Source organism: Oryzias latipes, chromosome 9, assembly GCF_053564925.1.
Source record: "Oryzias latipes strain Hd-rR chromosome 9, Olatipes_Hd-rR_3.1".
Lineage (NCBI taxonomy): Eukaryota > Metazoa > Chordata > Actinopteri > Beloniformes > Adrianichthyidae > Oryzias > Oryzias latipes.
The window spans coordinates 16,699,015-16,723,665 of NC_136245.1; the positions used below are offsets into that span (position 1 = coordinate 16,699,015).

The 24,651-nt window shown below is 43.1% G+C and overlaps 4 protein-coding genes and 1 long non-coding RNA gene across 5 annotated transcripts in view; 4 read left to right on the top strand and 1 right to left on the bottom strand.

The window, feature by feature from the left end:
* hectd4 (HECT domain E3 ubiquitin protein ligase 4) overlaps window positions 1-3,227 on the top strand; it is a 69,540-nt gene extending 66,313 nt beyond the window's left edge. Inside the window, exon 76 of the mRNA XM_078952777.1 lies at window positions 1,637-3,227. Within this exon, the coding sequence (XP_078808903.1) occupies window positions 1,637-1,773 (137 nt within the window). The 3' untranslated portion in view covers window positions 1,774-3,227. The remainder of the gene's footprint in view (window positions 1-1,636) is intronic.
* Window positions 3,228-4,277: 1,050 nt separating this feature from the next.
* On the bottom strand, window positions 4,278-6,521 carry LOC101173474 (L-serine dehydratase/L-threonine deaminase-like). The gene is made up of 8 exons (XM_004072499.5): window positions 6,406-6,521; window positions 6,122-6,278; window positions 6,006-6,045; window positions 5,774-5,913; window positions 5,554-5,645; window positions 5,058-5,285; window positions 4,865-4,989; window positions 4,278-4,786 (listed from the first exon to the last, which is right to left on the bottom strand). Exons 2-8 carry the CDS (start codon window positions 6,272-6,274, stop codon window positions 4,593-4,595), a joined length of 972 nt encoding a protein of 323 aa, XP_004072547.2. The 5' UTR covers window positions 6,275-6,278; window positions 6,406-6,521; the 3' UTR covers window positions 4,278-4,592.
* Window positions 6,522-16,843: 10,322 nt separating this feature from the next.
* LOC144994572 (uncharacterized) lies at window positions 16,844-17,484 on the top strand. The gene is made up of 3 exons (XR_013658138.1): window positions 16,844-16,982; window positions 17,140-17,253; window positions 17,351-17,484. It is a non-coding gene; the product is annotated as an uncharacterized LOC144994572 (long non-coding RNA).
* A 254-nt stretch (window positions 17,485-17,738) lies between these two features.
* LOC111947946 (putative E3 ubiquitin-protein ligase HECTD4) lies at window positions 17,739-19,497 on the top strand. The gene is made up of 6 exons (XM_078952778.1): window positions 17,739-17,931; window positions 18,159-18,303; window positions 18,390-18,509; window positions 18,618-18,773; window positions 18,859-18,962; window positions 19,207-19,497. Exons 3-6 carry the CDS (start codon window positions 18,422-18,424, stop codon window positions 19,480-19,482), a joined length of 624 nt encoding a protein of 207 aa, XP_078808904.1. The 5' UTR covers window positions 17,739-17,931; window positions 18,159-18,303; window positions 18,390-18,421; the 3' UTR covers window positions 19,483-19,497.
* LOC111947911 (putative E3 ubiquitin-protein ligase HECTD4) lies at window positions 19,484-24,603 on the top strand. The gene is made up of 4 exons (XM_023958572.2): window positions 19,484-19,682; window positions 19,793-19,988; window positions 20,146-20,368; window positions 23,015-24,603. The coding sequence occupies exons 1-4, from the start codon at window positions 19,630-19,632 to the stop codon at window positions 23,149-23,151; spliced, it is 609 nt and encodes a 202-aa protein (XP_023814340.2). The 5' UTR covers window positions 19,484-19,629; the 3' UTR covers window positions 23,152-24,603.
* Window positions 24,604-24,651: the final 48 nt, after the last annotated feature.

Sequence of the window (24,651 nt, forward strand, 5' to 3'; positions counted from 1 at the left end):
TTATAGTAGCACATACAGGTTCCTTTCAAAAGAAAATAAACCCTCGGTTAAATAAGATCCTCCTGAAAATGCAATAGAGTCAAACAAAGCATTTTCTATCATTATGGCTTTAGTGGGCCTTCATCATTTTTCTCCTTTTTATATTAAACATGAACAACATTGGTGTAAAATCCAATTCAAAAAGACATCAACCCATAGCAATGCAATTATACTCTTTAAAGGGCCTATATTATGCTATTCTTAAGCCTCTTGTAGTAATAAATATCTGTGTATATGATAATATATTAATTTTCCTGAGTTCTTTTCCAACCCGGAAGTAAGACGACTCAACCTCTCTGGCACCGCCTTTCACCCCATGTGGGCACCGCACATTTCATGACCTCAACCTAGAGCCGGCTTCGGCAGTGTGTCTGCGTTTCACTCATGGAAACAAACAACATTGGAACTTTAGCAGAGATCGATGTGCACATCGTGCACATGAAAGGAAAGCAGTTTAGCCGATCTAAAGGATGTTTGTGTGTGTGGAGCGTAGAGGCTCGGCTGGCAGCGCAGACTCTTCCTGGAGGGGGCTGTTCCTCACTGGAATACGTCAACCGTGAGAACCCACTCGTTTTCCTGGATTGGGAGGGCGCTGGTGCTCAGAGCGCAGCTTTTTAGAGGAATAGTCAGAAAAGTGTGAATGGATCAAAATACCACTTTGGGGTTGTTTTTTGTGATTAATGAGCCTTTTAATACACTTAAAAGCTCAAAAAGTTGATTTTGTATGCTATAGGCCCTTTAAGAACTTTGCCTCTAAACAGGATTTAGATGCTTTTCTACAGCAGAAGATAAGAATATGTTGACTTACACATGAACCTGCAGGGTTTCCTCCTGGAGGCCTAAGTGATCTGAACTGACTTCAGGGACTCCGACTGTGTCACACTCCCTGTATCAGCACTGAAAACTACTCATTCATTGTGAAAAAGTGGATGGTGTGACTCTACACCCTTCTTATCATATGTTTTGTGTTATTTGATGAAGTTTGCAGCTGTTTTTGTAAATTCTAATGCACAGAGTGGACAATGTTAGATTTCTGTGTGATCTTGGCTGCTTCTGCAGAAATGGAATCTGAGCTTTCTGTTACGGTTTCAGTCACTTTGTGTTTTGTTCCTTGATTTCCTGTTTTATTTTGTAGTATTTCCTGTTTTGTTGTTGTTTCGACTTTTACCTTGCCCCATCAGTCCTGAGTGTTTCCACCTGTGTCTTGTTGCCTTGTATGTATTTAAGTGCTGTCTTTCCCTTCCTCCTGTGCTGGTCCATATTGTATTCTTCCCCGGTTTTTCGAGCTGAGTGCTTTTGTAGTGTTTCGAGATTCTAGCCTGCCGTATGCAGTGGTTTTGTTTTTGTCTTTAGTTTATGTTATTAAACCCTATTCCCTGCATCCTCCTGCCTCCTCTCCTCTCTGCGCCTGGGTACTTCCCATTCCCCTCGTGACACTTTCAGAATCAATTATATTTTACTGAAGATGAGATTAGTGTGGTCACAAAGAAGTGTAACACCGCATTTTTCTTGGCCCTTAGCTGTTTCAAGCAGTTTCTGTGGTAAACATTTGTGTGTGTGTTGTGTTTTTTTTTCTCATGATTCCTCCCCTCTTCAGGTCAGTCAGACTCGCGCTACATTCGCGTGGAGACCTGCATGTTCATGGTCAAACTGCCCCAGTACACCTCTCTGGATGTGATGCTGGAGAAGCTACGCTATGCCATCCACTACCGCGAGGACCCTCTGAGTGGTTAAGAAGAGCTGATGACCCATCATTCCCGCGTATATCTTACTTTTGACTCCTCCCCTTTAAAACCTCTGGCTCTGCTGCACCAACAAGCCTGAGTTATAAAATATATTGTTTGTTATTTCTCCACAGATTTTTATTGCATCTAAACCAAAATTTGAATTCCATGAATAGAGAATTCAGGGAAGATGATCTAGATCAGCACTGACTTTTCTGCAGAGATTGATGCCAGTTTGCACTGAATGTGAAGACTGAAGTGAAAGCAACTGTCACAGTTTTTTTTCTTTATCCATGCCTTTGCTGCAAGGGTCTTTACTGAGATGGTTATCCTGGCTGTATGTGAGATGAAAAAGCAAAATGATTGTCATCACATAACCTGACATTGGGTAGTGAGGTACAATTTCTTCCAGAAAAAGAGGAAACGTGTGGCTGCGCCTGTTTTTGAGCAGCTCCGAACAAAAAAAAAAAATGCTGTACAGGACAATATGTCGTTTTACAGCCTGTTTGAAAACACATCCTGTTAATGGACAAATAACTTATGCCTAAAACGACATTTTATCAGGGGTGTCAAAGAGAGGGTATTAAAGTCATGTAAAAAAAAAAAATCATTAATTTGTTAGTTTTATTGAATCTTTTCTGTAATATGAGTTGGTGTGGCAGCATAGGAGGGGTTTTCAGGTTCATCAAACCTGTCTGGTGTTTGAAGGGGATTTCATGAGCTGCTCTTACATTTAATTTGTGTGTGTGTGTGCGCGCGTGTGTGCTACTTAATGTGCAACAAGCCTGACTGCCCCCCTCACCAAGAAACATCACAGTGAAGACGTACAATGAGGAGAGGAGGCAGGTTATCCCTACTCCTGCCTTTTCTTTCAGAAACTGTCTTTTTCATGCTATCCATCATTAATTCTGTAGCCTGTAAATAGACTTAAGTTATTTATGATGGCAGTATATTTTTTAAATTTCATCTTGATTTATTATGCTCATTGTTAACAGAAAAACAAAACGACAAAAAAATTGGGTTTTTTTGTGAGTGACATCAGCATTTTACTTGAATTGACAGCTGAATCAACAAAATTCTGCAGAGTGGATTGTAGAATCTGCTTGTGAGTTTTGCTTTTTGGTTCCGATTTTTTTTTCTTTTCTTCTTTTTCAAGGGTGATAAGGCGCTGCTATCATGGATGCTCTCTCTTTGAGTCCCCCTCACCTTCATAGGAGGGGAATGGTATGTTATAAAATGGACATATTCCATACAAAAGAGGTGTTGCGATAAAATATGTGCTGTATATTTACTTGATATTTATTACAGTTATTTATGGTTGCATTAACTTAACTTCTTTTATTGTCTTTCCTCTGCACACCAGAAGCGTAACATATCTAAAATGAATTATACAGATGTAAAAGAAAAAAACTGAAATGGCATTCAAGATTTGTGTCATAATAAAGAAATGTCTTCATGTACAAACATGGTTTGGATGATCATGTCTCCTCCTCTTTCTGTGTTTTCCCTCCTAAAACGTGGATCCGTTTTTTTTCCTGTTCTTGGAAACCACTCTCTTGGCTCCTTGGTTGCCAAGTTCATGCATCATTATGAGCGCTCTTTGTGCGTTTTTACGTAATACCCTGCTTTGATTACGTCACCGCTGACGGTAAACCAGAGAGCCACACCCCTGATGGTAAACCAGAGAGCAGCTGGTGCTGGGACAGACGGGTTCTGGCTAAATCCATTGTGCTCTTCCATTACTTCAGTTCCTTTATGTACACTAGTCAGTGGAAAGCAATGTGCAGTGGACAGGCATAAATACCAGCTCATGAGGTAAACAAAAGAGACTTGTTTTTAATGAATGATGCCATACAAGCTTTATTGTTGATGCCCCGTTATCCCAGTTCTGTAGAGAGTGAGTCAAAGATTCAAAAACAGAACCTGAAGCATCAGTAGATGGTCTCTCTCCAGCAGGTTGACTCGTCAGTTTTGGAAGAACCAGCTTAGAACCTGCAAAAATCCTCTGTGTCTGACATCAGACTCTTTGCTCAGTTAAAACGATTCCCTCCTTCTATCAATTAGAAACAGGATGAGTAGTGCTGGGAAATGATGTGGGCCATCTTAATACCTTAACACACAAATCTAACAAGATTCTGGTCACAGTGGTAATTTGAGTAACTTGGAACACACAACGATACATGTTGATGGTTAAACACTTTCAAATTAGGATTAAAAGACACCTCTGCTCAATTATTTTGCTATGCAATAGTGCTGAATCAAAGGCTTTAAGCTATTTCTCTTCTCTGGATTATGATTGTGTCATTTTAAAATAAGAGCCCTGTTTTAGAGTTTGTTTTGAATCATTTCAAAAAGGAAATTAATTTGTTAAGCTTCTCGGGGTTTTTTTCTGGCTTTGTGCAAAGATATAGGTCTAACCTGATAAATATACAGCTGACCTAAAAGGACTTTATTCACACTGTGTAATGTGTCTTCATTATAAGCATATAGGCAGACAAAACAAAGAGGCCATAATTAAAGGAAGACAACTATAATTTATTGATATTTTTAAATGCAGAAAATATGAAAACTGGAAATCACTGATATAGCATTTTTACTAAGCTGGCTGATTAAGATCAAAAACAAAATACAAAATCAACTGGTTTAATTTGACATTTCTCAGATTCATACCAACTTAATTTACCATCACTCTTCTTTTTCCACATTATTTTTTAAATAAAACATTTTTCTAGCAGTGTTCATCGGTGTCAGTGCATATACTGAGTTGGGTTCAGAATAATCTCCGGAGCACATCAATAGAGAGAGGAAAAAAGGGTCGGAAAGATCCAGTTACATCATTCCAAGTTTTTTCTTCAGCTTGCTCAACACTTCCATGCTGATGTTGTTGCCGCCGCACACCACAACCACCACTGGACCCAGCTCCTCCGCCAGCTTGCCCTCGCTCTGCAGCTTTCTGATGATGTGGCTGTACACGGCTGACAGGGCAGCACCGCAGGCCGGCTCCACCAGGATCTTCTCATCATCTGCAGAAAAAAGTTCACTTGCAGAGATCAGATGTGACATTTCAGTTTTTTTACTGATCTAAAGCTGTACCTACTTACCTACAAAGTGATCTACGGCTCTCACAGCCTCTTGGTCTGAGACGACCTCAGAGAAGACTGTGTGCTCGCCCACCAGTTTCATAGTCTGTGCAGACACCCTGAAAATACCCAGCGTGGTGGCAACACTGCAGAGCAGAGCAGAGGTCATCCCCACGTGAACAAGTGCAGGTTTTCTTAAGGTTGTGTTCAGTACCTTGTAATCGCAGGTAAGGTCACAGGTTTCCCAGCCTTCATGGCAGCATTGAGGGAGTGTGCTCCATATGTTTCTACGGCTACAATGGGGACATCAGCCCAGTTGACGCGACGCAGCCCCTCCACCACTCCATTCAGCAGACCTCCGCCTCCCACTGACACGACGATTGCCCCAGGCTTCTCCTCGAGGTCAACCGCCAATTCCATCACCAGAGACGAGTGGCCTTCCCTGGGCAAAAACCAATCCAAATTCACTCCATAGGGTTGTCGTGCTACATCAGGAGTTTTCCCAGGATCATTTTCACAGCAGGGAATGCATGTATTTATGTCTGACACTTTGTCACCTCCGTTACCTCGCTGATAACTTATCTGCCATCTCACCTCTACAATAGTCTATATATAGATCCAAACTGGATAACAAAAGAAGTTACAACCGATAGTAGCTGATTAGGCTTCTCTGAGGACTTGTGCTCATTTATGTCAGCAGATGGTCTTACCAGATGAGAGGGTCATCAAAGGGGGAGATGAAGATCCAACCTGGGTTGTTTGCTACAAGTTGCATTCCAAAGTCAATACTTTCATTCATATCCTAAAAAGAAAAGTTTTCAATTGATCAAAATTTAAGATTTGATTTTTTTCCTTGATTAGAGGGGAAGGTAATATCTTTTTCTGTTTACCGTAAATGTTACCAATTTTCTAATAAAAGGAGTTATTAACCTTTCCACTAATAATAACCGTTGCTCCTTCGTCCTTCAGCCTCTCCACAGTTGAGTCTGGTGTGACACTTGGAACTACTATGGTAGCAGGGACCCCAAGTTGGCGTGCCGAGTAAGCAGCTGCCATACCTGCATTTCCTCCTGTTGATGCCCATGTTCTGAAGTTACACATATGCACAACCCAGCACGGCCAAGCAACCGTGTTAATTGTTTTTATTTTTTCAACATATTACCCGAAGAGCAGACAAATCGCTCACATCCTCGCTCCGCCCACTACAAGGACAGCCAAGAGAAACAGTCAGCACAGGTCCCAACCAGCATGATCTTTCAAAAACGGAGCTCCACTCACAGTTTTGCAAAAGTGACCAATGCCTCTGATCTTGAAGGATCCTGTTGGCTGAGAGGACTCCAGCTTGATATACACAGAGGTCCCAGCCAGCTTGGTCAGAGCGAGGCTCTGCCTCACTGGAGTGGCCACGTGAAGAGGCTTTTGGGTCTTCATCTCACTGATGGAACACAAACATTGAATTACAAATATTCGAACAAAGCTCCAGAGGAAATTATTTTAACTTGATGAGGTTCTTCTTGATGCTCATCCCAACATCTGTCCATAGATATTCAAGTTCAGCTTACCTGGAACAGGTGCAGCAAGAAGAATCTGGTAGATTTTGATGCTTGTGATGCCCCTTAACTGATGTGAAATCCCTTTATACCTGCTTTGTTGTGGGCTTGGCACAGGAAGCACATCTCCAGACCAATCAGCTTCAGGCTTTCTGTCAGCTGACCCCGCCCACTGAGTGTTTAGATGGGGGTCCGAAGATCATTCCCTTTTGTCTTTTATTCCATTTCATCAGACTTTAAACTATGGATACTCCATCTAGTCTAAACTTGTGCTTTAACTATGTGCTGTAAACAAAAATGAGGACTACAAACACTGACTCAGCACATTTAGGAGACATTTCATGAAATCAGTTCATACATACAAGCCCAACTTTGACTTTTTTTTAAATCTTTTTGTTCATTTTCATTATCTATTTCTCCACAGATGGTTTCGTGTCAAAACAGCTAGATGATCTGATTTTGTTGTCATGTCATGTTATTTATTTATAAAAAGTGTTTTTGATTGGTCAGTTATAGTTTTTTTCAGTTGAAGTAAAGATTACTTCCTGTAGAGAAGTCACATGATTCGTTAACCACAAAAAGGCTCTATTGATTCCCCTAGAACTCTAAAGACTGTTATTTTTTTAACAGCATTTAAATAAATAAATAAAAGCTTTGTGAGCCACCTTCTCTTTAATCTGTTTGTCTTAAGCTACACAACCTAAATTTGCTGTTTTCAAACATTCCTTTGTGGCTTCTCTGTCTATGATTAAAAAAAAAAAAAACACGTTGTCACTGTCATGGCTAGTAGGCGTAGCGACTCAGGTACTGGAACCCGGAAGGAGACTCGGCAGGCAGTGAGGTGAGTAATAATGACGTTTCATAAGATAGTCAGGATATTGTTGAGTTCCAGAATCTTTCCAGGTAGCCCAAGGTGTGGTTGAAGGGTCTTGCTGGCAGCAACCGCGTGATCCGAGATGGAGCCAGAGATCGTCAGGGTGAGACGGCGAGAGATGAACCGTAACCGGGTAAGTTCCACAGGAAGGCGAGGTCCTGGAGTGAATGCAAAGACAAAGCTATCAGTTGAGAGCATGAGACAGGCAAGGGCTAGAATCAAGGAGAGGCCAGGAGATGCACCGTAGGAGTACAACGAACTAGCGTCGGTTACAGGTCCGTGGTCTCCTTAAGAGTCTGCCGGCTGATGAGGATGAGGAGGCGCAGCTGGAGGCATCAGGTGGTGGAGCTGATGAGGAGGAGTGATTTGCCGGGGGCACCGTGACAGTACCCCCCCCCCCCCCCACCCACGACAGCCTCCAGGGGGAAGTCGTTGATGAGAGAGGGGTCCAATATGAGGGAGCGAGATACCCACGACCGTTCCTCTGGGCCGTAGCCCTCCCAATCCACCAGATATAGAAAACCGCGACCCCGGCGCCGTACGTCCAGAATTCGGCTAGCAGTAAAGGCCGGGGCGCCATCGATGAGCCGGGCGGGTGGTGGGGAAGCAGACGGCGGGCAAAGGGAGCTTTGGCGGAAGGGCTTGATTTGGGACACATGGAACGAAGGATGGATCTTGAGGGCAGCAGGTAACTTGAGGCTGACACAGTTGGGGTTGACGATACGGTCGATGGTAAAGGGCCCAATGTAGCGGGGAGCCAACTTACAGGACGTAGCTTGGAGAGGAATGTTCTTAGATGAGAGCCACACCTGTTGCCCTGGCTGGTAAGAGGGACTCACCACCCTGTGGCGATTCGCGACCTGGCAGTTGCTCTCCTTAGTACGAAGGAGAGCAGCCCGAGCCTGGCGCCAAACATCCTGGCAGCGCTGGAGATGGAGCTGTACGGAGGGCACTGCCAGATCGAGCTCCTGGGTGGGAAACAAGGGTGGTGAATAGCCCAATGATGCCTCAAAAGGTGTCATACCCGTAGCTGCTGAAGGATGGTTGTTGTGAGCGTATTCCACCCATACGAGGAAATCCGACCAGTCCCCCTGGTTCTGGGCCACCAGACAGCGTAGGGAAGCCTCAAGCTCCTGATTGGCCCTTTCGCCCTGACCGATAGATTGGGGATGATACCCCGACGAGAGGCTGATGGAGGCTCCGAGGGCGGAGCAAAAAGCCTTCCAGACTTGGGATGTGAATTGTGGACCTCGGTCAGAAACAATGTCGGATGGTATGCCATGATGACGAAAAACATGATTAATCAGGATATTGGCTGTTTCGGTGGCTGTGGGCAGTTGAGAGAGAGGGATGAAATGAGCAGCTTTAGAAAAACGGTCAATGATGGTGAAAACAACCGTAAAACCCTGAGAAGGAGGCAGTCCAGTGACGAAATCAACGGCGATGTGGGACCAGGGTCGACTAGGTGTAGATGGAGGATGGAGATGACCAGCAGGAGGTGAGTTGGATGACTTGGCCCTGGCACAGGTGGTACAGGCAGCGACGTATTCGCGTACGTCGTCCTCCATGGAAGGCCAGTAGAATCGACGCTTTCAAAGCAGGAGGGTGCCGCGAACGCAACTGTGGCACCCGATTTTAGACGAGTGGCCCCAGGTGATGACGTCCGATCTGAGTCTATCGGGAACAAACAGGGTACCAGGTGGACAGTCAATAGTATCAGGTTTCTCACCTTGGGCCTGTTGTACTCTCGCTTCAATGTCCCACGTGAGGTTGCCCACAAATAGAGAGTCCGGAATGATGGGTGGTGTAGCAAATCCGTCAGTGGTGCTGTATTTCCAAGACAGGGCATCAGGTTTTCCGTTCTTGCTGCCTGGACGATAGGTGATGGTAAAACAAAATCTGTCGAAAAACAGACACCAACGGGCCTGTCTGGAGTTGAGTCTCTTGGCTGAACGTAGGTAGGCCAGGTTTTTATGGTCAGTCCACACAATAAACGGTTGTTCTGCCCCCTCCAACCAATGTCTCAATTCCCCTAGTGCAAGCTTGATGGCCAGTAGTTCTCTATTGCCGACGTCGTAATTACGTTCTGCAGGGCTGAGTTTTCTTGAAAAGAAGGCACAGGGTTTAGGTTTGCCAGATGGTGATTCACGCTGGGATAATACGGCTCCTACCCCAGAGTTTGAGGCATCAACTTCAACAATAAATTGTTTGTGAATATCGGGTTGTATGAGAATGGGAGCTGAAGTAAACAGTTTTTTAAGGTTTTGGAAAGCCGAGTCGGCGGCTGGGTTCCAAACATAGGGGACCTTGACAGAAGTAAGTTGGGTGAGTGGGGCTGCGATACTACTGTAATTCCTTATGAATCTCCTATAGAAGTTGGCGAAACCCAAAAACTGTTATAGCTTTTTGCGAGATTGGGGAATTTCCCATTCAGAAACGGCTTGAAGTTTTGAAGGGTCTGGTTTGATCTGGCCAGCCTCGAGAATGTAACCCAAAAAAGCTACAGAATCAGCATGGAATTCACATTTCTCGGCTTTAACAAAAAGCTTGTTTTCCAATAAACGCTCGAGGACAAGCCGGAAGTGGTGACGATGTTCAGCAGGGTTGTTGGAGTAAATGAGAATATCATCCAGGTAGATGAAAACGAAACGGTTCAGAAAATCCCGCAGGACGTTGTTAACAAGACGCTGAAAAATGGCAGGGGCGTTAGTGAGGCCAAAGGGCATGACTAGGTATTCATAATGTCCGAGAGGGGTATTAAAGGCGGTCTTCCACTCGTCCCCCTTTCAAACCCTGACGAGATGCTATGCGTTGCGAAGGTCTAATTTTGAGAAAATATTGGCTCCCTGGACGGAATCAAAGACGGAGTTCATAAGGGGAAGGGAGTATTTATCCTTTACAGTTATCTGGTTTAGCTCACGGTAGTCAATACAGGGTCTGAGGGTCTTATTTTTTTTTCTCAACGAAGAAAAACCCCGCTCCAACAGGTGATGAAGATGGGCGGATGTGACCGAGAGAGAGAGCTTCCTGAATGTAACTCTCCATGGAGAGTTTCTCAGGTCCAGATAGATTAAATAACTTCCCTTTTGGAAGGGGGGCTCCACTGAGGAGTTCGATGCTGCAGTCATAAGGCCTATGAGGTGGTAGAGCACAGGCCTTTGACTTACTGAACACAGCTTTGAGATCAAGATAACGAGACAGAACTTTAGACAAATCAACATCCTCCTGTTCTGGGAATTTGACAGTGACCGAGGAGGGAAGAGCAGAATGTAAACAATTAGCCATGCAAAAAGTACTCCAGTTAACAACCCGAGACTTAGACCAGTCTATTTGGGAGTTATGTTGACGCAACCAGGAAAAACCTAAGATAACCGGGGTTTGAGGAGAGTTGGTGACAAAGAACTGATGGTACTCGCGGTGATTACCAGACGAAATAAGCTGGATAGGTTCCGTACGTTGAGTGATCTTAGAAAGTAATTTACCCCCCAAACTGGCGGCCTTAACAGGAGTGACTATGGTTTCAACCCGTAATTTGACTAACGAGATTAGAATCTATAAGGCTGTGTTCAGCTCCAAAATCAATTAGGGCGTTACATTCATGAACTTGGTTAAGACATGAAAACTTGACAGGCATGAACAGGAAAGGCTCAGTGGTCTTTTCCGACAGGTCCCCTCGCGACCTGTCACCTAGCGAGGGGTTCGGGAGTTTAAACGAACGGGACAGTGTGAGACAGTGTGGCTGGCATCTCCGCAATAAAAACATAAACCTTCGTTGCGGCGTTTAAGCCTTTCTTCGGGGGAGATTTTCGAATGTCCTATCTGCATGGGTTCGTCAGCGAAGGTGATAGGGGTGTCGGCGCCAGCGGCCGTAGGTCGGTGAACCAGAAAGGGACGATGAGGAACATCAGAAGGGGGTTGACTTGGAGTTAAACTCCGTTCTGCCTGACGCTCACGGAGCCGTATGTCAGAGCGGAGCGCGGCGGTCACAAGCTCTTCAAAATTATCAGCTTCGGGTTGGGTACATGAATGATCTTTGATTTTTTCGTTCAGGGATTGATAGAAGATACCCTTGAGAGCAATGTCCGGCCAACCCGCCTCAGCCGCCAAAATACGGAAGTCTATGATGTGATCACTCACCGCACGGTTACTCTGCTTGAGGCTGAGTAACCGCCGGGTAGCTTCTTCCTGTTTGCGTGGCTGGTCGAAAACGAGTCGAAATTCACCAATGAATTGGTCAAAAGGGAGATGAGAGAGTGGATTGGTGGCTAAAAAGGCCTGAGCCCACTCAAGAGCTTTACTGCGGAGTGAATTGACAACTAAGGAGATCTTGCGCTGATCAGAGTGATAATACCGGGGTGCTTGTTGAAAGAGTAGACGGCACTGTAATAGGAAACCGCCGCATGCTTCTACGTCACCGTAGAACGGTTCAGGCTGCGACCGGATGTTTTCCTCCGGGGAAGCGGAAGTGACGATGGTGAGGTCATCGGAAGCAGGGGGTGTAGCAGCGGCGGTGGAACTATAAGCTTGGCCCGTAACTCCGGCCAGAGTGTGCGTGATGTTGTCCAAACGACGGAATAACTCCTGTTGAGCAATGGACATTTGTGAGAGGGCGTTGGACTGACGATTGAGCAACATACCTTGTTGGGTGATGGCATGGCGGAGTCCTTCCGGGTCAGCTGAGTCGGGTGAAGGGCTAATTCGTTCTGTCATGGGTAGCAGGCGTAGCGACTCAGGTGCTGGAACCCGGAAGGAGACTCGGCAGGCAGTGAGGTGAGTAATAATGACGTTTGATAAGAAAGTCAGGATATTGTTGAGTTCCAGAATCTTTCCAGGTAGCCCAAGGTGTGGTTGAAGGGTCTTGCTGGCAGCAACCGCGTGATCTGAGATGGAGCCAGAGATCGTCAGGGTGAGACGGCCAGAGATGAACCGTAACCGGGTAAGTTCCACAGGAAGGCGAGGTCCTGGAGTGAATGCAAAGACAAAGCTATTAGTCGAGAGCATGAGACAGGCAAGGGCTAGAATCAAGGAGAGGCCAGGAGATGCACCGTAGGAGTACAACGAACTAGCGTCGGTTACAGGTCCGTGGTCTCCTTAAAAGTCTGCCGGCTGATGAGGATGAGGAGGCGCAGCTGGAGGCATCAGGTGGAGCTGATGAGGAGGAGGGGTTTGCCGGAGGCACCGTGACAGTCACATTTTACTGCACACCACAATAATCTGTCTTTATTACAAATTTATTAAAAAAAATAAGATTCAACATTTCTACATACCTTAAAACTTGAAGCAAAGTTTATCATTAATAAATCACAATTATAATAATAATATTATTATAAATAATACTTATTTATGTATAAATTAATTTAACAAGAAAAATACAGAAATTAATAATTGGATGATTTGGGTACAATCATAAAATATTTAAATCCTAAATTCTTTGGCTTATTTTCCATTTAATTTACACCACATGGGTTTATTTCTGTTTTAGATCTAAAGCATCATGTTAGCAAAAATGACTATGTTTGTGCTGAATCCAACCCTCCTACTCTGATTTGCTTAAAAAAGGTCACATCACAAAAACCTTAGTCATCACCTTTGCACAGCATTATTGTTTACATTGTTTGATGCAGAAGTCTAATGGAAGATTTCTTAAACGATCCACTGCTAAGGATTTACACATGCAGAATATATTAACAATTCCAAAGCTGTTTGTGTTGATTTACCTTGTCTGCATGTCTGCAGTTATTATATTCAATTAAGCTGGCAATCTAAAACTAAGAATTATTTGGGGAAAAGCTGATTGTGGAGCAATATGAGCAAATTTATGTAACAAACTTAAAGAAATCTGGCTCCGTAAACAAAAATTATGAAGACACATTGTGAAAAAAGCATTTGTCAATTACTGACTCTGCAATTTGTGCCACTTACAAAGATGAGATCTCTGTAATGTTTCTTTATTTATACACTTCAACAGTGAGAGACAGAATGTAAATAAATGTAAATAACATTTTATGATTTTTAAGTATAATAAAAAATGGACAATGAAAAAGTTCAGCTCATTTGTTTGTAATATAACCCTGGTTTTCAGTGACAGGGGTTAAATATTTCCTGAAGGTCTTTACCAGATTGCTCACATGGCTACTATTTTGGTCCATCCTCCCATGCAGTTCTTCTAAAGAGCTCTGTCGCTGGGTGACACAGACTTTCAACTCCCTCCACAGATTCACTGTTGGATTGAGGTCTGGAGACTGGCTAGACCCGTTTAGAACCTTGAAATGGTTTTAACGTAGTTCCTTCGTTGTCCGGGTGGTCTGTTTGGGATTGTCGTCATGCTGGAAAATCCTGTCACTTTTTTATCGTTATTGCTCTCGCAGATGGAAAGAGGTTTTTAGCCCAAAATCTCTCAATACCGTTGCTTAATTAGCATCTTAAGCAATGTGTTTTTCTGTCAGTTGATGATGCTGATCGCAATGCTAGCAATTTTAGCCATATTAGCATAACTAGCATAGTTAGCATAATTAGCATTTTAAGAAATGTGTTTTTTTTGAGACAGTTGATAATGCTGATCGCAATGCTAGCAATTTTAGCCATATTAGCATAACTAGCACAGTTAGCATAATTAGCATGTGCAGCTTTGACTATCCTTGATCAAAGGTGGGCGGTGAGTTGGGCATGGAAGGCGGGTTGCGTCAGCGGGCCATACAATGTTAAAGTAAAAAAAAAAACGTTTTTTGGTTTTTCATTACAAAAGTTGTATTAATTTTTCAACTGAAAAATTCTTCCTCCTTGTTATTCATCATTTACTTTTCACTGAACTATGTCATTTTTAAATTATTGTTATCACAGACCTTACAGAGGTTATTATAAAACATATACTTGACTTTATTTCTCTCTTTGTTTTTGTTTTGTTCCATAGATTCTGACATTTGAAACCAAGAACCCAGTAGAACTTGCAGAGCGCCTTCGTGCAGTCTGCGGGAATCAGAGCAACGCATATGCCCGTCTGCTGGAGTACCGCCTCAATGCTCTGTGTGGCCTGTGGGGGGCGCAATGGCAGCTGGCTTTGGAGGAGCAGCAGAAACGGGAGGGAACCGGAAGGGCTGACGAGGAGACCTTAGCCTTGCTCAAAAGACAAGGTCTGCTCCAGCAACCCGAACAGGCTCCCTTCACTTCCCGCGTTGGCCTGCTGTTAGTCTTCCCCCTTCTTCAGTCCCAAACTCGCAGCGACCCGGCGCTCTGCGGGGTCACGGCTGAAGTCCTCCTGTCCTGCCTGCGGGATTGCCAGCCTCTCAGCCTCAGCAAAGAACCCTCCGACTGTCTCAATGGGCTGGAGGGACTCCTGTGCTCCTGGCTGGAAGATGGCGCTCAGGAGTCAGGCCAGCCTCACGGGCAGGGACGTTCACAGGCTCTCCACACACAGAGGCAGAGGGAAAATGCTGCTGCTGCTCTAGTGGCTCTTGCATGTGCCAGGTTGACATTCTATTCAAAGTTTCTTAGTTTTTTTTCTCTAGTATGTATTTCTTCTTTTTTACAGAACAAATTCATCCTTCTTAAAAGACCTACGCCGATCATTTTTTTAATCTATTGTAAAAGTTTCCCAGTGGTCTTTTAATCATGATTGTGCGGTTTTTACCCAAAATCCAAAAACCTGTGACGTTTTCTAGGACATAGTTTCTGCAGAGCGGCAAGAGTTCATCAGAAATTCATCTGAATTGTGGGCATGAGAGTTGGGGTGGAGCAACCCCGCCCCCCTTTCCCTCCCATGTTGCGGAGCAGAGAGCTTGTGGCCTGCCAAGCGTACCTTTTACGTCATGGATCAGCTCTTTTTCAACCAGCCTTTTTTTCCGTCTGATTCACAACAATTTAAATAAAAGATACTCAGAAACATTTTTAGCTTAATCTTTATGTTTGTTTTTCTATCATTAGAAAAAGGCAACAAGAATGCCAAAAATTCAGTTTTCATCAGAGCGTGTATTTAAAATACTGAAGAACCTTGTTGATCTCATTTACGAGAAATTTACGAGATTTTATCTCGTAGATTTATGAGATAAAACGTCGTTTTACTTTTTTTTTTTTGGTGGCCCTAAAACTCTGTCGTAAGTTAGGTCTCTTTTCACTGTGGTTTTACTTTTTCCACTTGTGGCTTGAAGCAGACGTTCTGGCTCTGTGCACAGAGTTTCGTTTTCATCTGAACTAACAGACTGATTGAAATATTGCTATTTTTCTCACAAACTCTAAAGTTTTTTCCCCTTTAATACAGAGGACTAGCATACATTTGATTATATTGGTGCCTGAACGTTTGTATTTACTAGTGACATCTGACCTTGACTTTTCCGAACCAGAACTGTCTCTGCCTTTTGTTCTGCCTCATTTGAGGGTTAGGGGTTAGAGTGCTCTTTGTTGTAAGGCTCTGTCCTGCTAACAGTGGCAGCTCATTAAAAAACAATGGACTTTACGCCCTGTGATCTCTCATGGTGGTGTTGTCTAGAAAACCTAAACATGAATGGGTTTTTTGTTTTACACTGACATTCTTTCCTTTTCGCTGTCACCCCCCCCCCCCCCGCCCTTGTGATAAATGTTCAAATGAACATTCCAGTTTTTTTTTAAACTTTTTGTTTTGTTTTGTTTGCAAAAAGCAAGAATTTCAAATTTTTTCATTGGATTTGTTCAAGTCACAGTTGTCTCTGAAGCCAAATGATTTATTTGGTAAACTTCATTCAAAATTCGTTTATAAAGGTCTAATTTGACAATTAGAATGAATTAACAGAAATGCCTTTTAATTTTCAAAATGTCACTGCATCAAATGACTCAAAACTAAAATGAAAAAGCAATACTTCAAAATGCTTTTTCATTTGATACTTAAAAACCGCTTATTCTGTTTCATAATTAAAATGAAAATGCAAAGAGGGGATTACATTTGCGTTGTCACATCCACCCTGCGAAAAGTGTCTCATAATTCAATTCCACTAAGCATTTCCAGAGGGGAGGCGGGGCGATGACGTCAGTGCTTTCTCCGTGTGTCCGGCTGCTAAGAGGCACAGACACACCAGGAGCAGTGGAGCTTTGTGTCAGCGGCAGGGGAGAGGGCTTTGTGACGTTTGTGCTCCCCTGATGATTGTACACAGCTTCTCGGGACAACGTAGCAGTATTTCGGCCTTCTGCGGTCCTGCTTCGGACGCACCGCGGTTCGTCGAAACTTTCCCCCGGACCGCCAAAGGCGGAGGTGCTGCTACGCAGACCTGAGAAACGAAACCATTAAATGAATTTGTGTTTCCAGTGATGTCCAGACAAAATAAAGGCTGATGTAATTCCCACATATTTACATCCAAGATAGTACAGTAATAAAAGGACGGATCCATGGCTGTGTTTCTCCAAAAGATGCGTGTTGGTGCAACCAGCAAACGTTTAGCATGGCGAAACCTGCTTCAGCTGTTGTTGGGGCTCCAGCTGTCCTCGAACAACAAAATCAGCGCCACATGAACATGACAAAACCTTTTTTTTCAATTACTTTTACTATATTTTTTTGTGAAATTTTCTTTTCTTTTTTGTGTTCTAATAGCTGTCAACACTAGCTGTGGACTTCCTCTGAAGACTCTGAGGAAAACCCCAATGTATGTGTGTGGAACTTATCTAGTAATGCTGGTCCCACCTCCGGGTGTCTCTGGGAGTTCTGCCACCCGCTCCCTGTTTGGAGGTACCAGCAGCCTGTCCTCACTGAAAAGTAAGCTCACTCAGAGATGCCTGCTCCTTGCTCTGATAAAAGAAAGTAAAACAGAAATCTGAAACTGCTTTTACGTGTTTTGGTTAAAGGAAGCTAAAATGACCTAACAGCTTTGTAAACTGGTTTCCTTTGTGATTAACTGTTGTCTTTTCTTGAGTTTTGGCTTCCAGCCTGGTCTTTCACCTGGCCGACGGTCAGTTCAGCAGCCGTGCAGACCTCATCGATGCTCCTGGCAGTTCTCTGGGCAGAGGAGCCCAGGTGGCAGGACTTGGTGCGCTCAGATTTGTCTTTAATAACAAGAATCCATTTCAAAAAATATGCTATTACAGTTAAATCATGCTTTTTTTTTTCTAAATTCATGTTTAAAGGAGCCTGTTATGATGCACTGAACAACTTGATCTGGACCTGCTCCAGTGATTACATTGATCAGTGGTGCAATCCTGGAAACCAAGCGTTTCGTCGTGTGTGCCATAAGCTCGGTGTTAGCCATCTCATCAAAGAACCCAAAGGTAGACGCAAAGCACTTGTGGAAGGCACTTGTGTGACTCTAGGTGATGATGGAGTATTTAGACTCTGTTTAATTAAAAGAAAATGTTGTTTTACTGCTAAACCAGAATTACACCACTCATTTATACACACTTGTGTCTTTTTTTATCTTCTCAAATGCTTTTTATAGTCTTTAATAATGCATATCCTCAATTTTTCCTTTTTGGTTTGACTTCCGCTCTGTCTTTAGAAGTATCCCTCTCTATTTTCAGATGCACTTGTATTGATACTCGTCACGCCCAGAAGGCCTCTCGAAAGTGGAGCTTGGTGATGGATGTGGCGTTGGTGCAGTACATCAACAGACTGTGCCGACACCTGGCTATCACGCCAGCCAGACTGCACCCCCATGAAGTGTACCTGGACCCCAGTGATGCTGCTGATCCCCGTGTGGCCTGTCTGCTCAGTAAGTGCCAGCCATCATTACAAAAAAAAAAAAAAAAGATTGTACACCAGAAAAAAGGAAATGACTGAATCCAGCTCTTCTTTTTACGACAGAGTTGGATTTGCAGGAATCCATTCTGAATGTGTCTTTTGTTTTGTAGAGTGTAGAAACTGGAGAAACTGGTTCAGGTTCTTATTGGTTCAGTCCTTTTTAAGTTTTGGTGTTTTGTTTGCATTTGTTTGTTGCAGACGTGCCTGTGGAGAGCTTGCGCCTGCGCTTTGCTTTGCTGCAGTCGCTCAACAACACCCTGGAGAGTTTCTTTCTCCCTCTAGTGGAGCTAAGACAGACACACATATCAGAACAGCATTGCCGCTCTGCTGTGTGAGGCTAAAGGTGAGAAAAATATCTGCATGTGTGAAAGGATTTCACTCATTCCTGGACTTTATGAAATTCACATCTGCCCTGTTCCCTGAAACCAGGTTTGATCTTCTACGACACTAAAGTCACTGTGATGAACAGAGTATTGAATGCTACGGTGCAGCGAACAGCTGACCATGCAGCTCCAGAAATTACTCTGGACCCTCTTGAGATTGTTGGTGGTATGTGTTCCTCTCACGTCTTCATGTTTGTTCGTTTTTTACTTGAACGTCCATTGAAACAGACTTAAGTTAACGCTTTTGTGATGTATTGTGGTTTTGAACCCGCAGGTGAGATCAGATCATCAGAAAACACCTATTTCTGCCAGGCAGCACGTCAGTTATCTTGCGTGCCGTCATCCCAGCTTTGTGTAAAGCTGGCCAGCGGAGGAGACCCAACCTACGCCTTCAATATTCGCTTCACAGGAGAAGAAGTTCATGGCACAAGTTAGAAGTCCTTATGTCTGTATCCTAGACCGTTCGTGGAATCACGTTTTTTTCTTCTAAATCTGTTGCTGATGTGTGTGCACAGGTGGCTCTTTCAGGCACTTCCTGTGGCAGGTGTGTAAGGAGTTGCAGAGCTCTGCGCTTTCCCTGCTGCTCCCCTGTCCCAGTGCTTCAGCCAACCGGAACAAGGTGAAACACGATGTTCTCCTTGGAACCATGTGGTTTTTGTTACTGAGACGTATTGTCTTCTTTGTGGCCTGCTGCTGCAAGGACTTTTTTTTTCTTACCTCTTAGCACATTTTTTCTTCTCTTTGTAATGTCAAAGCATTTTTAAAAAAATAAAAGTTGTCACTTGTAGCTGACTGATAACAGCTTCTTGATAAAACTTACCAATATAACCAGCTCATTAAAATACATTTTGTGCTGCTTTTAGGGGAAATCCATCTTGACTCCTTGCCCTATCAGCTATGCAGAGGAACAGCTGTTGCACTTCTTCGGTCAGCTGCTTGGCATCGCCATCCGCGCAGATGTGCCCCTTCCTTTGGACTTGCTGGGTTCCTTCTGGAAGGGCCTGGTGGGCGAGCCTCTCGACCCAGAGCAGGATTTGCAGGAAGCTGATGTTCTCACTTACAACTATGTCAAGAAGTTTGAAAATTTTAGTTTTGAGTCTCAGGATCTAACTGTTCTGGTACCAGTCTGGCTCTCATGAACTATTCTGAACATTCTTCTCCTTATTTTCCAGGTGGCAGATGAAAGTGAGCTGGAAGCTCTGTGTGCTGAAATCTCCTCCCAGCACCATTCGGGGGAAAGCCCAGAGTCCCCGAGCAGACCCTGCTGCACGTTTACCTACTACACCATGACAGGTGAAGAGGTGGAGCTTTGTCAGGGAGGGCGGAGCTTCACTGTCAGGTAGACGAATAACAGGATGTTTCCGTTGACCTAATCCTACTACAGAATGCATTTTACGGATACTGGAGGTAATAGATCTCAAGTGTGCGTGTTTATTTTTGCTTGTTAAGCTGGGAGAACAAGGATGTGTATGCACGGGCGGTGAGGAGCCTCCGTCTCAGAGAGCTGCAGAATCTGGAGTGCATGACGGCGGTGCGGGCAGGACTTGGTTCCATCATCCCCCTGCAGCTGCTCACCATGCTCAGCCCGCTGGAGATAGAGCTACGCACCTGCGGCTTGCCTTACATCAACCTGAAGTTCCTCAAGGTGAAGTGTCATTAAATTCAGAAGTCGCTCCCTACATTTAGTTTCATTTTACAAAAACGTTTAAAAAAAAACTCCTAGTAGCAAAGCAAGTAAGACGGCTATCAAAGAGGCTTTGTTTTGTCATCAAAGTTTGACTTTTTGATCCTTTCATCATCAGGCTCACACCATGTATCAAGTGGGTCTGATGGAGACCGACCAGCACATTGAGTTTTTTTGGACCGCCTTGGAGATGTTCACTCAGGAAGAGCTCTGCAAGTTCATCAAGTTTGCATGCAACCAGGAGCGAATCCCATTCACCTGCCCCTGCAGGGACGGTGGCCCAGACACAGCCCATGTTCCCCCCTACCCCATGAAGATCGCTCCTCCTGATGGGGCTGCAGGTAATTTCTCCAGATCTCTTCTCCTCTTCCAGCTTTCCCACGTTTAGCTCCACACACAAATTTAGCTCCTAACATTTGAAAACTCAGATTTACCAAATGCAGACTGTGGTACAAATAAAAATGATGAAAGGAGTGGAGATGGCAGCTTTAGGCACACACAACAATTTATTCTTTAGTTTTCGATTAACATTTTCTTTTAAAACGCGACTGTTATGAGAAAATGCAGGCGTGGATCATAATTGCTGTCCTTTCAGTGCTGGGCAGCTGTAATAATGAAACTTGGAGATTAGGTATTTAAAAATGTTTCTAACTTTGGCTTTTGTTGGAATAAATGGGGTTTCATTTGTTTGCACTTATTATGAGTGCAGAAAACTGGAACATCCAGCATGGAGGCTGCAAGTTTTCCTCTTTTTTCTCCTTGTTCTGTTTTTAAGGAAGTTATTGCTTTTTGCTTTCTTTGTCTTTGTAGAAACCCCTAAATCCACACAAAAAAAGATTCCCTAAATATCAGTTTTGAAGAGGTTCTTGCTTTTTATGTCCACGCTTGTTTAGTCTAGGTCAGGGGTCACTAAAAGAGCCATTTAGTTCAGTTTTTTGCTGATTAAAGGCAGTGACAGCCACCAAGTCCCACCTTTATGTTTATAAAAATAAACTTTATTTATATCTTTGTAGCCATTAAACTATTCACTTATAAAATGTAGATTTACAATAATTGAATAAAAAGTCTTATCCGCCCAACAACCAGCCCATTCATATAAGTCTTCTGTAGGAGACATTTGTTGTTGGATTGTGTCCTTTGACTCATATGAAGTTCTCTACTAAGACATGATGTGCTTCAATAGAAAGATTCTGGCCTTCTCAGTGGTATCTCATGTTTTTGGGTGGGATATTGGGAAGTTTGGTTTCCTAGGGAAAATAAAACTGAGTCTGTAGAGGTCATAGCATTTTTGGCCTGGTTCTCAGGAGGATATATATTTATGCGTTTATAATTTGAACATATTTTATTTTTTATAGTAGCACATACAGGTTCCTTTCAAAAGAAAATAAACCCTCGGTTAAATAAGATCCTCCTGAAAATGCAATAGAGTCAAACAAAGCATTTTCTATCATTATGGCTTTAGTGGGCCTTCATCATTTTTCTCCTTTTTATATTAAACATGAACAACATTGGTGTAAAATCCAATTCAAAAAGACATCAACCCATAGCAATGCAATTATACTCTTTAAAGGGCCTATATTATGCTATTCTTAAGCCTCTTGTAGTAATAAATATCTGTGTATATGATAATATATTAATTTTCCTGAGTTCTTTTCCAACCCGGAAGTAAGACGACTCAACCTCTCTGGCACCGCCTTTCACCCCATGTGGGCACCGCACATTTCATGACCTCAACCTAGAGCCGGCTTCGGCAGTGTGTCTGCGTTTCACTCATGGAAACAAACAACATTGAAACTTTAGCAGAGATGGATGTGCACATTGTGCATATAAAAGGAAAGCAGTTTAGCCGATCTAAAGGATGTTTGTGTGTGTGTGGAGCGTAGAGGCTCTGCTGGCAGCGCAGACTCTTCCTGGAGGGGGCTGTTCCTCACTGGAATAAGTTAACCGTGAGAATTCACTCGTTTTCCTGGATTGGGAGGGCGCTGGTGCTCAGAGCGCAGCTTTTTAGAGGAATAGTCAGAAAAGTGTGAATGGATCAAAATACCACTTTGGGGTTGTTTTTTGTGATTAATGAGCCTTTTAATACACTTAAAAGCTCAAAAAGTTGATTTTGTATGCTATAGGCCCTTTAAGAACTTTGCCTCTAAACAGGATTTAGATGCTTTTCTACAGCAGAAGATAAGAATATGTTGACTTACACATGAACCTGCAGGGTTTCCTCCTGGAGGCCTAAGTGATCTGAACTGACTTCAGGGACTCCGACTGTGTCACACTCCCTGTATCAGCACTGAAAACTACTCATTCATTGTGAAAAAGTGGATGGTGTGACTCTACACCCTTCTTATCATATGTTTTGTGTTATTTGATGAAGTTTGCAGCTGTTTTTGTAAATTCTAATGCACAGAGTGGACAATGTTAGATTTCTGTGTGATCTTGGCTGCTTCTGCAGAAATGGAATCTGAGCTTTCTGTTACGGTTTCAGTCACTTTGTGTTTTGTTCCTTGATTTCCTGTTTTATTTTGTAGTATTTCCTGTTTTGTTGTTGTTTCGACTTTTACCTTGCCCCATCAGTCCTGAGTGTTTCCACCTGTGTCTTGTTGCCTTGTATGTATTTAAGTGCTGTCTTTCCCTTCCTCCTGTGCTGGTCCATATTGTATTCTTCCCCGGTTTTTCGAGCTGAGTGCTTTTGTAGTGTTTCGAGATTCTAGCCTGCCGTATGCAGTGGTTTTGTTTTTGTCTTTAGTTTATGTTATTAAACCCTATTCCCTGCATCCTCCTGCCTCCTCTCCTCTCTGCGCCTGGGTACTTCCCATTCCCCTCGTGACACTTTCAGAATCAATTATATTTTACTGAAGATGAGATTAGTGTGGTCACAAAGAAGTGTAACACCGCATTTTTCTTGGCCCTTAGCTGTTTCAAGCAGTTTCTGTGGTAAACATTTGTGTGTGTGTTGTGTTTTTTTTTCTCATGATTCCTCCCCTCTTCAGGTCAGTCAGACTCGCGCTACATTCGCGTGGAGACCTGCATGTTCATGGTCAAACTGCCCCAGTACACCTCTCTGGATGTGATGCTGGAGAAGCTACGCTATGCCATCCACTACCGCGAGGACCCTCTGAGTGGTTAAGAAGAGCTGATGACCCATCATTCCCGCGTATATCTTACTTTTGACTCCTCCCCTTTAAAACCTCTGGCTCTGCTGCACCAACAAGCCTGAGTTATAAAATATATTGTTTGTTATTTCTCCACAGATTTTTATTGCATCTAAACCAAAATTTGAATTCCATGAATAGAGAATTCAGGGAAGATGATCTAGATCAGCACTGACTTTTCTGCAGAGATTGATGCCAGTTTGCACTGAATGTGAAGGCTGAAGTGAAAGCAACTGTCACAGTTTTTTTTCTTTATCCATGCCTTTGCTGCAAGGGTCTTTACTGAGATGGTTATCCTGGCTGTATGTGAGATGAAAAAGCAAAATGATTGTCATCACATAACCTGACATTGGGTAGTGAGGTACAATTTCTTCCAGAAAAAGAGGAAACGTGTGGCTGCGCCTGTTTTTGAGCAGCTCCGAACAAAAAAAAAAAATGCTGTACAGGACAATATGTCGTTTTACAGCCTGTTTGAAAACACATCCTGTTAATGGACAAATAACTTATGCCTAAAACGACATTTTATCAGGGGTGTCAAAGAGAGGATATTAAAGTCATGTAAAAAAAATCATTAATTTGTTAGTTTTATTGAATCTTTTCTGTAATATCTGAGTTGGTGTGGCAGCAAAGGAGGGTTTTTCAGGTTCATCAAACCTGTCTGGTGTTTGAAGGGGATTTCATGAGCTGCTCTTACATTTAATTTGTGTGTGTGTGTGCGCGCGTGTGTGCTACTTAATGTGCAACAAGCCTGACTGCCCCCCTCACCAAGAAACATCACAGTGAAGACATACAATGAGGAGAGGAGGCAGGTTATCCCAACTCCTGCCTTTTCTTTCAGAAACTGTCTTTTTCATGCTATCCATCATTAATTCTGTAGCCTGTAAATAGACTTAAGTTATTTATGATGGCAGTATATTTTTTAAATTTCATCTTGATTTATTATGCTCATTGTTAACAGAAAAACAAAACGACAAAAAAATGGGTTTTTTTTGTGAGTGACATCAGCATTTTACTTGAATTGACAGCTGAATCAACAAAATTCTGCAGAGTGGATTGTAGAATCTGCTTGTGAGTTTTGCTTTTTGGTTCTGATTTTTTTTTCTTTTCTTCTTTTTCAAGGGTGATAAGGCGCTGCTATCATGGATGCTCTCTCTTTGAGTCCCCCTCACCTTCATAGGAGGGGAATGGTATGTTATAAAATGGACATATTCATACAAAAGAGGTGTTGCGATAAAATATGTGCTGTATATTTACTTGATATTTATTACAGTTATTTATGGTTGCATTAACTTAACTACTTTTATTGTCTTACCTCTGCACACCAGAAGCGTAACATATCTAAAATGAATTATACAGATGTAAAAGAAAAAAAACTGAAATGGCATTCAAGATTTGTGTCATAATAAAGAAATGTCTTCATGTACAAACATGGTTTGGATGATCATGTCTCCTCCTCTTTCTGTGTTTTCCCTCCT

Coding starts and splice junctions, on each gene's coding strand:
- LOC111947946 (XM_078952778.1), top strand. CDS start 18,422: ATGAACAGAGTATTGAATGCTACGGTGCAGCGAACAGCTGACCATGCA. Junction 18,510..18,617: donor CCCTCTTGAGATTGTTGGTG/GTATGTGTTCCT, acceptor TTGAACCCGCAG/GTGAGATCAGATCATCAGAA. Junction 18,774..18,858: donor AGAAGAAGTTCATGGCACAA/GTTAGAAGTCCT, acceptor GTGTGTGCACAG/GTGGCTCTTTCAGGCACTTC.
- LOC101173474 (XM_004072499.5), bottom strand. CDS start 6,274: ATGAAGACCCAAAAGCCTCTTCACGTGGCCACTCCAGTGAGGCAGAGC. Junction 5,286..5,553: donor TTTGATGACCCTCTCATCTG/GTAAGACCATCT, acceptor GTTTTTGCCCAG/GGAAGGCCACTCGTCTCTGG. Junction 4,787..4,864: donor AGCCGTAGATCACTTTGTAG/GTAAGTAGGTAC, acceptor TTTTTTCTGCAG/ATGATGAGAAGATCCTGGTG.
- LOC111947911 (XM_023958572.2), top strand. CDS start 19,630: ATGACAGGTGAAGAGGTGGAGCTTTGTCAGGGAGGGCGGAGCTTCACT. Junction 19,683..19,792: donor GGGCGGAGCTTCACTGTCAG/GTAGACGAATAA, acceptor TTGCTTGTTAAG/CTGGGAGAACAAGGATGTGT. Junction 19,989..20,145: donor TCAACCTGAAGTTCCTCAAG/GTGAAGTGTCAT, acceptor TTTCATCATCAG/GCTCACACCATGTATCAAGT.